The 13,806-nt window shown below is 38.0% G+C and overlaps 1 protein-coding gene across 1 annotated transcript; it reads left to right on the forward strand.

The window, feature by feature from the left end:
* The first annotated feature begins 177 nt into the window (after positions 1-177).
* On the forward strand, positions 178-12,722 carry dmap1 (DNA methyltransferase 1 associated protein 1). Its single transcript, XM_015400251.1, has 10 exons — positions 178-606; positions 1,556-1,647; positions 2,193-2,388; positions 2,501-2,659; positions 2,774-2,941; positions 4,276-4,461; positions 5,024-5,095; positions 7,891-7,963; positions 10,355-10,716; positions 11,945-12,722. Exons 1-10 carry the CDS (start codon positions 511-513, stop codon positions 12,002-12,004), a joined length of 1,464 nt encoding a protein of 487 aa, XP_015255737.1. The 5' UTR covers positions 178-510; the 3' UTR covers positions 12,005-12,722.
* The last annotated feature ends 1,084 nt before the right edge of the window (positions 12,723-13,806 follow it).

Below are 13,806 nucleotides of genomic sequence, written 5' to 3' on the forward strand. Positions count from 1 at the left end.
TATCTATCTATCTATCTATCTATCTATCTATCTATCTATCTATCTATCTATCTATCTATCTATCTATCTATCTATCTATCTATGCAAAACTGACATTAATCAGAACCTCCTGTAATTGTTCTCCTCCACACCACTAGGTGGCGACTGTGAATTCTCCTTAGTATAATCAGAGCGGCATGTTCGGCTACTGTACTTAGCTACCGCTGGTACTTCAACAACATATCTTCTTGTTTATTTTATTTTTTAAGTATTTCAAGCGTATTTCATATGGTGAAGTAGCATCAATACCAATATATATATATATATATATGTAAGCATTTTCAGGTATTTGCTGCATTCTAAGGTTAAAAGCTTGAGAAATGATGGACCGGGTTAGCTTTTAGCTTTGTTGATGTCTGTTGTACTGAATCGTTCAGGGAATGAATGAGCGCCTGAGAATAAGTAAGCGGTAATTCTGCTTGACAGATTGTAAAACGCATTTATCCACGGCTTAATAAACGCCATATAACAATGGCTACCGGTGCTGATGTTCGGGATATTTTGGAACTTGGCGGAGCTGAAAACGATGGTCCCATCAGTAAGAAAGATCTCATCAACTCGGACAAGGTGAGAGAAAGTTGCTATAAATGTTGCAAAAGGAAATGTATTTTATGTTTAGTTCGTTAAGGATGTTCTTTTTACATTCTTACAGGGCTTACAGCATTAAATAATAAATATATATATATTTTTTTACAGATAGATCAATTGTTATCAATTTTTGCAACAGTGCTGTATTAAATCATGTAAATGAAAAGTTTAGTGGAAGGAAAAAGTGACATCAAAGTGTGCATTAACAGTTAGGATAACCGCCTTGATAGGAGTGAAGCAACGGCCACTCAGAGACAGACATTCCCTTTGTTAAGACAACTTTAAACAGAGATAACATCAGAAAAACTAACCTGGGCTGCTGATTAAAAATATATTTTGTTTCAATGACCTCTTTTCATATGAAATTACATGTTTTTTTTATTTTATTTTTGATAATAAATGTCATGGAGCCTGGAGGACAAGTGGAAAGAAACAATTCAAGTTGCTTTAGATTCATTGACCGTTTGCTATTGTCAGTCAATTAATCAGTTGGTCCACTTTATCGATTTGAAAGTTAATTTCTTTGCTGGAAATTATAGAACACTTAACAATTTGTATTACTTACAAACTTTATGGAAATGCAGATTTCATTTTTTCAGAACTTTGTCCTTATTCAGGGTTCGTCGCAGCAAGGCATTACAACTTGCTCACAGACTTGGCATTTTATGGTATCAGTTGTAATTACTTTGGTATTTTTGTGTTGAATTTATTAACAAATTAGATTAACCTGAAATGGGAATCTTAGGAGTATTTTAAGAGGAAAATGGGCGATATCCTGATCCATTAATGCAAACAAAGTAAAAGTCACTATTAAAGCAACTTTCACATATATAATTTTAGCCATTGTGTCAAAATAACTGTTGCTTTTTGTATATTTCTACACTGCTCTTATGTCTATTTAATGTGTCCCCCCCTTTACTCTCTGCAGAAAAAGTCCAAGAAAGCTACGGAGACGTTAACCTTCAAAAGACCAGAAGGAATGCACCGAGAAGTTTATGCTCTGCTTTATTCAGATAAGAAGTATGCATTTCTTCCTAAAAAAACATTTACACATTCTTCTGTTAATGTGGTCTATTAAAGCTGCTGTCCAGATGCTGGTGATGTATATTACATAGTTTTCCCTCAGACAGACAATCCTCCCAAACAAACAATCAGTTGTTTGTTTGGGAGGATTTAGCATAATTCACATTTGTAATTTATTTGCTCACCCGAAAGTCCATAAATTATATGTGAATGAGGTCTGAACCACTTCAGAAGCTAAGAGGTTGCCTGTTTGTTAGTAATCATTGCTGAGCTGAAACACCTAAATATCTAGTGTTATATTTACACCCTGAGATAAAAAGATACGACAGCCCAAAATACTACAACATTCTTTCCTTTGATAAGTGTGTATGTATATCTGGTTCAAGCTGTATATCACTGTTCCAAGCCTGGATTATGGGGGATTACTTGATGTCTTGGAAAACACCATTAAGACTTGTTTGTATGGTTTTATAGAAAAATAAATATTTTATGAGATACACTGGATACCATTATATTATCTTTTTTTCCCTTTCTATCCGTAGAGATGCACCCCCTCTGCTGCCTAGTGACACCACTCAAGGTTATAGGACTGTAAAAGCCAAACTTGGATGTAAAAAGGTTCGTCCCTGGAAGTGGATGCCTTTCACCAATCCTGCTCGCAAAGACGGAGCCATATTCCACCACTGGAGACGGATGGCTGAGGAGGGAAAGGACTACCCTTTTGCTCGTTTTAACAAGGTATGCTTGACCTGTCGCTTCAGGACAAGAGGAGAATAAAAGAATATTTAGCATTGTGTCCCACCTGTTAAGTATGCCCACTCTCTTTTTGTTTTCCTGTTCGCATGTCCAGACAGTGCAAGTGCCAGTATATTCAGAGCAAGAATATCAAATGCATCTTCACGACGATGGCTGGACTAAAGGAGAGACGGACCACCTCTTTGACCTCTGTAAACGTTTCGACCTGCGCTTCGTTGTTATCCACGATCGCTATGACTACCAACAATACAGAGTAAAGAGCCCAGACCTTGATTTCCAGAGTTAGAGTTTACTGTTTCCATTAAAATCCTGAGGTTGAGACGTATACTTGGAATGATTTTGCTCGATTTTTTAATTTTATTTTTAGAAACGCTCCATAGAGGACCTGAAAGAACGATACTATAGCATTTGTGGTAAGCTGACCAAGGTCCGTGCAGCATCAGGGACTGAGCCAAAGATCTATATCTTTGATGCTGGCCATGAACGGCGCCGCAAGGAGCAACTAGAGAAGCTATTTAATCGCACACCTGAGCAGGTTTGTAACTTTTTACCTTAATCTCTCAAATCTGATTAAATCTGCTCAATTTTATCTCATTATTTCTACAATTATATCTCACCTTATTTCAACATAGTTACAATATTACTTCAGTTAAAACATTCATTTTAATAATTGAATACCTTTATATGTATTGTTTATTTCTTTTTTGTTTGATATAATGTGTTAATTCTCAAAATCAAGTGTCTCAGAAAATTAGAACATTGCATAAAACCAATTGAAATAAGAACTTTAAATACAGAAATATCAGCCTGTATTTCGGCTTCCCTCCCTCTCCTGAAATTAGAGCCTCCTCTGGCTCTTTTTTTTCCTCCCTGAGTTTGTTGTGTTTGTGTCGCTACAGATTACATCGCTGTTTTTGTCCCTTGGTTGTCTTTATATTAATGATCCGGTCCACATTTTGTTGGCAGAACTTAGATATAAACTCCTAAACAATCCCACATGCATGTAACTGTTAAAGTAACACATAAGGATAAAATGTTTTAGCAAAGAGAGAGACGCTGCTTCACTGACTGGACTTGATTAAAACATGGTGGACCAAGGCCAGCAGAGGGCATTGCTCCACAAATCATCAATGACTGTGGAAACGTCATGTTGGGCTTCAGGCTACTTTAATCCTGTGCCTCCTTATGTCTCCTCCAAACTTTTTGGTTCAAGATAAAATGCATGCAATGAATGCAGGACTTTAGACAACTTAGCAACTGTCCATCCCTTTTCCTTTTTTAACTTAAGCCAGGTAAGATGTTACCTCTGTAGCTGATGTCCTGGTTTCATCTGTGCATGGAACTTGAGCTGCATCTACACTCTTAACAGGTCCTGCAGCACAATCCTCCTAAAGAAGAGGTTATTGCTGCTGCCAATTTAATGTTTTTCTATTACACCATTGCATTCTAATGCCTTTATATTAAAATGCTAAGATGTGTCATTTGTGAATGACCAGCAATGATTTCAATGAGCTTTTTTGACTCTTTGCAGAGCTTGTCAGGCACAAGTGATGATAATGTGGCCACAAAATAACATTTCTGTATTAATTCTTTAAATTATTAGTTAAATGTAATATTCTAATCTTCTGAGCAACAAAATAAAGGATTTTTCATTCGCTGTAAACCATTATTGTCTGAATTAAAAGCTATACTTTTCATAACCATTTTACTCTGTAATGAATCTGTGAAATAAATAATGCATTTTACATATTGAATTGAATGACCAGAAAACATTCAGATTTTTATGATTTTCAGATTTGAAAGATATTGTTGATGTGTTTTGTGAGTATCTTTAATTATAAAGATGCATCTGTCTTGTTTGTCCTTTAGGTGGCAGAGGAGGAGTATCTTATTCAGGAGCTGAGGAAGATTGAGAATAGGAAGAAGGAGCGGGAAAAGAAAGCCCAGGATCTGCAGAAGCTCATTAAGGCAGCCGACACCACGGCAGAGCTGAGGCGAGCGGAAAAGAGAGTTTCCAAGAAGAAGCTCCCTCAGAAAAGAGATACAGAAAAACCAGTAAGCAAATCTGCTACCCAAAACGTTAAAAAAAAAGTCTCAATCATATACATAATGACTTATATAATTTTATGTTTGTTGTTTTAAAAAGTCTGACTGAAAAAATATGTAAAATGATCTTTTCAGTCTTTAAATAACTCTATTAAAGTAACAAATTATTCTCATGTATTCTAGCATATTTATTCGATTTGGTTCCAAAAGCTCAAAATGAAATAAAATACCACTGATGCACCATATATTATTATTGAAATCAACATTGGACTCTGTAATCTTTAAGATTCCAGTACTGGTCAAGTAAAACTGGGCCGATATTAAAAAAACATTTATTTCCATTTATTTGCTGACTTTGTCCCCTAAGGGGGTCAATCATGTTATATTTGTTTGATTGTGTTACAGTAATTGTGGCTTTCTTGGTTTTCAAAGGGTAGGGAAATATATGACATCAGTAAATATCGGTTATCAACAATAGCAGCAATAGTAATATTGGATATTGATATCCCAGATTTTCATATTGATGCATCCCTCTAAAGTACCATGTCTTTCAATTTTTTTTTCTCTCCAGGCTGTTCCAGAGACAGCTGGCATCAAGTTCCCCGACTTCAAGTCAGCAGGCGTCACTCTGCGCAGTCAGAGGGTGAGTGTTGATGTTGACTGGAAACCTCACCAAACTTTGAGAATCTTAAAGATTGTTCTTGATCAAAGATATAACCCAAGACTGCACTACTCTAGAATAATAGCACAGTTTTCTATTTAAAAAAAAAAAGCAACAAAGATTTTTAAAGCCGCAAAGTTATTCTGAGACAGTTTTACCATCAAAGGCATCATTTTTTTCTGATACTGTGTTTGATGTACAACCCCTGACAAAAATTATAGAATCACCGGCCTTGGAGGATGTTCTTCAGTTGTTTAATTTTGTAGAAAAAAAGCAGATCACAGACATGACACAAAACTAAAGTAATTTCACATGGAAACTCTGGTTTAAGAAGCACTAAAAGAAATCAAGAAAAGAAAATGTGGTAGTCAGTAACGGTTACTTTTTTAGCCCAGGTAGAGGTAAAAAATATGGAATCATTCAATTCTGAGTAAAAAAAATATGGAATCACCCTGCAAATGTCCATCCCCAAAGCTAACACCATCATCAAATTGGACCTGCTTGTTAGTCTGCATCTAAAAAGGGTGACACCTTGGAGAGCTGCTGCATCAAGTGGAACGACATGAATGAAGGCCCCAACACAAGAGATCTCAACTGAGACAAAGGAGAGGATTCTCAAACCCTTAAGAGGGTAAATCATCACGCAATGTTGCAAAAGATGTTGCTTTTTCTCAGTCAGCTGTGTCTAAAATCTGGACCAAAAACAAAAAAAAAACAAGGAGAGGTTGATAAAGGCAAACATACTGGTAGACCAAGGAAGACATCAAAGCATCAAGACAAAAAAATTAAAGAAATATGTGTAAAAAAACAGAATGCACAACAAAACAAATGAGGGTCGAATGGGAGGAACCTGGAGTCAACGTCTGTGACCGAACTGCAAGAAACCGCCTAAAGGAAAATAGATTACATACAGAAAAGCAAAATGAAAGCCATCATTAACACCTAAACAGATAAAATAAGGTTAAAATAGATTAAGTAAAAAGGAATGATGGACTGTTGATGACTGGATGAAAGTCATATTCAGTGATGAATCTTGAATCTGCATTGGGCAAGGTGATGGTGCTGCAACCTTTGTCTGGTGCTGTTCACATGTCTTTGATGATATGAGGCTGCAGGTCAGGTAAAGGCACTGGCTGTCATTGCATCCTCAATAAACAAGTATACATTGAGGTTTTGGACACTTTTCTTATCCCCTCAATTGAATGAATGTTTGGGGATGATAGATCCATTTTTCAAGATAATGCATCTTGCCTTAGGGCAAAAACTGTGAAACATTCCTTGAGAAGAAACGCATGGAACCAATATTATTGCCTGCAAATAGTCCAGATCCTAATCCAATTGGAAATCTTTTGTGGAAGTTGCAGAAAATGGTCCATGACTGAACGCTCAAAACCTGCAAAGCTGATCTGGCCACAGCAATCAGATAAAGTTGGAGCCAGATTGACGAAGAGTACTGTTTGTCACTCATACAGTCCATGCAACAAAACATTAGTTATGAGTTGGAGCGTTCTATTCTTTTTCATGATTCCATAATTTTTTCCTCAGAATGGAGGGATTCTATAGTTTTTTTCCTTCTGCTTGGTCTAAAAAAAAGTAACTGTTACTTTCTACCACTTTTTTTTTTTGTTATTGATTTCTTTTAGTGTTTCTTAAAGCCAGTTTGTGTCATGTGTGTCATCTGCTTTTTTTTTCAACAAAATTAAACTACTGAATCAAAATACTCTGAGGCCTGTGATTCAATATATATTTTGCCAGGGATTGTATATAGATAACAGAACTAGTTAAAGAATAGTGTTTTAGTCAAGACCACAGCAACCAAGACTAGGGCTGCATATTTTCGCATAAGTCCTGAATCGATTGGTTTTTGATTCATACAGTTCTAAATCGGTTAATTTCGATTCGATCTGTTTTTACAATAATGAAAGTGGTTCAACTGTGTTTCAAAATACTCATGTATTTTATTTTTTTCCTGTCATATTAAACACAAAGTGCAAACTTGTAAATCGGCAAGTTTAAACTTGAGATGTGAACTAAACTGTCTCAAAAGTGCAAACGTGTTTGTGAAAAGTGAAAAAGTGAAGCCTCACTCGAGCAAGCAGACGTGACACAGCAGACATTCATGCGCTGCATTATCTTCACTGTACAAACCATATTTGTAGTGTTGTCTGTAACAACTACATTTGTTAATGTCTTCAGTCAACCTATTGGGTATATATTTGCTGCTGTCTGGCTTGAAGTCATCTTGAGAGCATCTTTCCTGCTCCTTTGAATGTGAACCTCACGTGCGTCACTATAAAACGAATCGATCTCATTTCCTAGACATCGATTTTGCAAAAATGAAATGGAATCGATTCAAAATCGAGACCAAACAGTACAGAGACAAGGCCAAGAGGTTTACAGACCAAGAGCATATTAAGATCTTGGTTACTACACTAGTCCAAACTTATCTCTTATTATCACTTTGCTGATTAAATCTGTTAGCAAACAGCTAATATCTGTAAAAGCAGCGAGGAGGACCCTTATTTATCATGAAGACTGATGAGGAGCTCCTGATCTCCATGGAAAATGCATTAGCACAGCTGAGGAAGTGGGGAGGCCCTGTAGCCAATCAGTCAGATGCAGTTCAGTGGATAAAGACATTTTGATCTGACCCACTGAAGTGCATTTCATACGAATTAAACGCCCTGAGGTGGAGCAGTTTATCCTAATATTGCCAGTACCTTAAATCACAGCCCTGCTCTGGTGCGTTTCTCTTTCTCTGTTTGTGTGTCGTTCAGATGAAACTGCCAAGCTCTGTTGGCCAGAAGAAGATCAAGGCCATTGAGCAGATCCTGGCAGAGCAGGGAGTGGGTGAGTATGAATAAATGTTAGTAATCGGCCGACATTTTAGAAATTGTTCAGCAGTAAATGTGAATTTTGAGTAGAGAAGGAAAAGGGGCAACTTCAGTAGATTAGCAGGGTTACTATGCAGTCCAGAAATGAAGGGGGGGTTCAGTATTTTCATGGTCTTAATAAGTTTGGAAAAATGTTTCGATTTCTATGCTTCATTCCAAATCCCATCTTCCACCTCTCTTCTCACTCTTCTTCCTTGTGTCCTTACTCCAGATCTCTTTCCTTCCTTCTTTATTTCTATTTTTCCTTTTCTGTCCTTCCATTTGTTCTTTGCTCATTCATCCCTTCTCGCCTTGCTTCCTCTTTGTCCTTTCTTTCTCTGTTTCTCATCTCTTCAATTCTTTCCTTTTTTTGTATTCTTTCCTTCTTCCTCTTTTTTTATTACTTTGTTCCTTCCTTCTTCCTCTTTTTTATTACTTTGTTCCTTCCTTGCGTCCTTACTTTCAGCCTCCCACCTTCCCGTCCGGTTTGCCCAATTCCTTTTCTTCATGTCCTTGTCTTTCCTTTCTTCCATCTTTCAGTACACCTTAGTGTCCTACCTCAGTTCCTATGATCATTTGCTCGATCCCTTCTTTCTTACTGCTTGTTTCTCTCCTTTCCTTCTTTACTTCCTTATGCCCTAAGCCTGTAGAGTAATAAATTCGTTGAGAAACGTGTGTGTACATGTACAGGAAAAATTTGTTCATCACTAAAAGTTGTTTGTAATAAAAATAAGATCGTAGTAGAGTATACTCTTCCAAAACAGTTAAGGGTGACAGCTAAAGTACCTACTTCTGATATTCCATAAAAAAAAAAGATAATTTACCAACAATATAAACTCTTAGTCTCAGCTCTAATTCATTCCATTGATGTTCAGTTTCTTTGAGGTCAGGTCAGGCCTTGCTTTGTACACTGGTGCACAGACATGTTAGAAGAGGAAGGGGCCGTCTCCAAACAGTTCTCACAAAGTTGGGAAAAAGGAAAATCTTTGATTTTTTATATCATTCAAAATTCCTTTTATTAAAACTAAGAGGCCAAGCTCAGCTCCTGAAAAAACAAACCTACAGCATAATCCTCCCTCCACCAAATTTTACACCTGGCACAATACAGTCAGACGAGTAACGTTCTCCTGGCAACTGCTATATCCAGATTGGGCCTTCAGATTTCCTTATGGAGAGGCTAAATTTTTAATTGCAGGAACACACCCTCTTAGCTCCAGGAGTCCAGTTGCGACGTGTTCTGATCCACTTTGTCTAACCCTTGTATTGCATTTAGTGATGTATGGCTTAGATGCAGCTGCTTCGCCATAGAGACGCTTTCCATGGAGCTCTCTATGTACTATATCTAAGCCAATCTAAAGGCTACATTAGGTGTGGAAGTCTGGAGCGACTGACTCTAGAGCAGTGGTCTCAAACTGTAGTCGTCACGGGCCGATGTTTCAGATCGGTTTCAACACACCTGACTCCAAAATGAGGTCATTAGCAAAGATTGGGTGGTTTAGTCATTTGATTCAGATGTCTACAGTAGTAGCCATTCAAAATTCCTTGATGGGCCCTTGGCTGGTCCCCCTTCTGTTCTTTTTTAAACATCAATATTTGTACTAAAATAGTCTTTCTGTCATTATTTGTGGGCATTGAGATCTAAAAAGAAGTGTAATCTCCTGGTCAGACTCTGTAATTCAGTGAAATGATGGAGTCAGAGTAAAAAAAATGCCAGAGGGGGTCACTCCAGTGGCTGGAATTTCGCCGGGAGTTGGAGGAATGTGGGCTGCCATTCGGCTGGCGTTTGACTGGGAAGGGCAATTGTGAATGGCTCCTACTGTAAGACAACATCTCAAAGTTCCAGGACACGGACAGTGGAGGGTTTTAGGCCACTGCTGTAGAGGCTCACTAGGGTCCCTCAGCACCTGCTGGACCCGCTCCACCAGTTTACATGCTCTACTACCTAATGGCTGAGTTACTCTTGTTCAGTCTTCTCCATTTTGTTATAATAGAGCTAACAGTAGATTTAGAAGCAAGGAGAGATAAAGATTAGACCTGATCCTATCCCAGTATCATGTTGGAATTCACTGATCTCCAAAACCTTCAAAAGAAAAACAAATGTTTGCAGAAACAGTCTCCATGCCTAGGTGTCTGATTTTATACACCTTTTGCCATTGACCTAAACTGACTGAAATACCTGATTCAATGATTTGGATGGGTGAGCGAATACTTTTGGGAAGACAGTGGAAATTGTTTTCAGAGATAATAAATCTGTGTTTTCTCACCACATGCAACCTGTAACAGCACAGCAGCTTTTTTCCTTTAACTCTGTCCAATCACATGTTTGACATTTGTTTGTTTTGTCTTTGCCTCATTTCTTTGGATAAAGATCTCAACCCAATGCCCACAGAGGAGATTGTGCAGATGTTCAATGAGCTTCGCAGTGACCTGGTGCTCCTGTATGAACTGAAGCAGGCCCACAGCAACTGCGAATATGAACAACAGATGCTACGTCATCGTTATGAGGCCCTGCTCAAAGCTGGCAGTGGGACTGGAAGTGGAGGTACCACAGGAGGGGGAAGCGGAGGACTCTCTGGAGGCCCACAGGGTGCAGATATCAGTGCAGCAAACATTACTGCATCATCCACTCCAGGGGCAGAAGCTCAGTCATGGCCCAACATAGATGATATCAAGTTGGAAGCCAAGGAGCAGATTATTGATGTTGTAGGAGCGCCACTCACCCCAAACTCGGTAAGCATAGTTCATTCTAACCTTTCAAATACCTGATTCTTTAAATTGTTTTTCAAATGCTTAAATTATAACTTTAACACTTTAAATTACTCTGTACTAAAACTGAATGAATGCTGTTTAACAATGGCTTCACTGCCACTTTGGTTTTCATACAAATTTCCATAATCTTCTGCAACTAAACCTGCAAAAGATAACTGTACTATCAACTGTCCACTAGGCCTTTTTAATGTTTAAGGAGGTAAAACGGTACAGAGCATTAGAAAAGAAACAGTTTCAAAGATTCTGCATGGAAATGATTTTGATTTGGGTCGATTGGGTCAGTTCGGTAATAGCAATCTCATGATGGAGAAAATAAAACCACTATAAGAGAACATTTGTTGTTTTGTCACTGTACCACTTGAACGGCTGTGGCATGATAACTGTGTTAAATGATCAAATTATTTAGAATGTATAGTTTTTTTTTGCACCATTAAGTAGATGATCTGTACTTGTCTAGCCTTTTCAAGTCAGGGGGACTCCAGAATGCTTTACACTACATTCAGTCATTAATTCCCACGTTCTGCCCTGGAACTCACTGACAGAAGCGAGGCTGCTGTACACAGGTCCCACCGGGCCCTCTGACCACCATCAGTAGGCAATGCGGGTGAATTATCTTGTCAAAGGACACAACAGAAAGGTGGAGCTGGGGTCACACTGAGCCTGGTTCTGCTGGAGGTTTTTCCTTTCTACTGTCGCTACAAGCATGCTTGGTGTGAGGGATTGTTGAAGAGTCAATGAGTTGATGCAATCACCTTGTTTTCCTTTTAAAGAAAACCTTGAACCAATTTGGCTGTATGATCTGGTTGAATTGTGTCTGTAAAGTGCCCTGGGATGATGTGTTGTGAATTATGAATAAACTGAATTGAACTGACTGGAAATAAAAATGGATAGATAAAATAAAAAACATAAATCTATTGTTCAAAATAATTGTTAAATTATTTTCTGTATCATCCATCTTTAATGCCTAAAACACCCTTAAAATAGCTTTCTTAAATAACTTAACAATGGGTAACAACAGGATGACAGAGTATGCAATTTGCTCATGAAAAAATGTTAGGGAACATGTTTGGGAAAGATGGCATATTCAGTTACAGAAATCATCTTAGTGGGATACACCTGGCTAATCTTTCACAGGATATAGTGAACTCTGACATTCTCTAACATGATTGTCTTTCCATATCCCATACAGCGAAAACGGAGAGAATCTGCTTCCAGCTCATCTTCTGTTAAAAAGGCAAAGAAACCCTGATGAGAGCTACAGCTCATACTGTGTGGAGGACAAACGGCTGGGTTACGTATCCTGATGACCCAGTAGTGGCCGGACAAGATGGACACAAACAAGGCGGCCGCCATATTACTGTCCATTTACTTAGGCACACCTTCTACTCCACACACACGCACACAACCCCTCACCTACTAACGAGCCCTCTCCAAACGATCCCCGTCTGGCCGTGACAAAGGCAATGACTGAGTGACATTTCATTCCATTACTCCTTGTCTCCCTGCCTCCTCTGCCGGTTGCCCGCAGATGAGGCCAGAGCAACTGTAAATTGCAAGGCTGAACTAATCGGGGCAGGGCGAAGAAGGTGGGAATAACTGGGTAATTGAAATGAATTGGAATGAAAGACCAGAGCGAGGGAGTGGGTGGACCTGGATCCGCAATGCTCATTGGAGTCATCAGAGGAGTTTTTTTTTTTGTAGCGTAATAATACAAAGGTGTTTACTGGAAATGTGTTTGTGTTAGCTTGTAGAGCTGGCTCCTCCTAGACTTGGAACTGCTTTATTCTCTCTGGCAGACCACCTTCATTTGTCTGTTTTCATGTTTAACTGTCTCAATGTTCTTTTATGACTGCCCTGAATATCTTGCAGCTTAAAAAAGAAAACAATAAATGGCTTTTCTCTTTCTAACTGTTGCCATTCTTTGCAGATATAGTTCACTTGCAGGGTAATAAACTGTTGAACACTTTTGTTAGAAAAGTTGTTGGATCCTGGCGTTCTTACCTGTCATCAAAATTAATTGACAACTTATGACTCCATTAATATGATAATTAAGCAGGGCCAGTGAAACTTCATTAGGTTTCCCCTTCCGATAGTACTGCTAATTGCTTGTCAATTATGGTGTTTAGCCTGCTTAGGCATTAATATCTATGCAAATATTGAATGTGCTTGCCAGGAAAGAGCAGCTCTCTGATATGGGTTTATCAGGCCTATGGTAAAGTTGTGATGTACTTTACTGGAATTTTATTGTTGGATATTATTATTGGATAACTGAATGGAGAAACTTATTTATATATATAATTTTTAAACGTTACCAATACAAATTCAAAAGTGTGACATGCCTCTGATAGTGAGACAGCTGGTCAGAGCGCTCTCTATGGTGCTTCTGTAGAAGGTTGTGAGGATGGGGGCAGGTGGGCTCTCCTCATCCTTCGCAGGAAGTAAGTACAAAGATAAAATCTAGACGGAAAGATAGATTTTCAATTTAGAGGTTTCCTGGACATCATTAGTGAAGAGACAGACACGGCATGTTGTGAAAACCTCTGAACAGGATATTAAGAGCTTTAGCATCTCCCTGATAACTGCAAAACAAAGTAATATAATATTCAAAAGATCATGGTATGATTGGAAATTATATTTCAGTTGCAATTTTTCGAAAAACCATACCTCCTCCCGACATGTGCATCTGACAGGTATTTATCATTTACGATAAATTCAAATTAATGTTAAACAAATGTTTTTAAAACTCCAGAAACTGGGTTCATTCTCAATTGATTTTTTAAAAAATTTTACTTTTTTTTTTCCTTTAATTTTTTCCCTCATTGGCGTATTGACAAATTTGAAGAATATGATTAAATGCAGTTGCTACGAGATGTTTAGTGATATATAAAACATTTTTCTTTATGTAACAGGTTTTCTTAAGAGGTTGAATTTAAATGTTTGTATTGTTCATAAGTACTATTTGTGATTATGTGAAGAATGACTGTGAAGAAGTAATGGGTCTTTCTTTAAACTTCTGTTTTGTTATCACAATAAAATCACCAGATATAAGTG

Source organism: Cyprinodon variegatus, unplaced genomic scaffold, assembly GCF_000732505.1.
Source record: "Cyprinodon variegatus isolate N-32 unplaced genomic scaffold, C_variegatus-1.0 Scaffold30, whole genome shotgun sequence".
Lineage (NCBI taxonomy): Eukaryota > Metazoa > Chordata > Actinopteri > Cyprinodontiformes > Cyprinodontidae > Cyprinodon > Cyprinodon variegatus.

What these genes read in the sequence shown, in the direction of transcription:
- dmap1 (XM_015400251.1), top strand. Translation starts at nt 511, where the DNA reads ATGGCTACCGGTGCTGATGTTCGGGATATTTTGGAACTTGGCGGAGCT. An exon ending in CTTTTGCTCGTTTTAACAAG is followed by an intron (nt 2,389 to 2,500) that starts GTATGCTTGACC and finishes TCGCATGTCCAG; the next exon opens with ACAGTGCAAGTGCCAGTATA. An exon ending in CCTGGCAGAGCAGGGAGTGG is followed by an intron (nt 7,964 to 10,354) that starts GTGAGTATGAAT and finishes CTTTGGATAAAG; the next exon opens with ATCTCAACCCAATGCCCACA.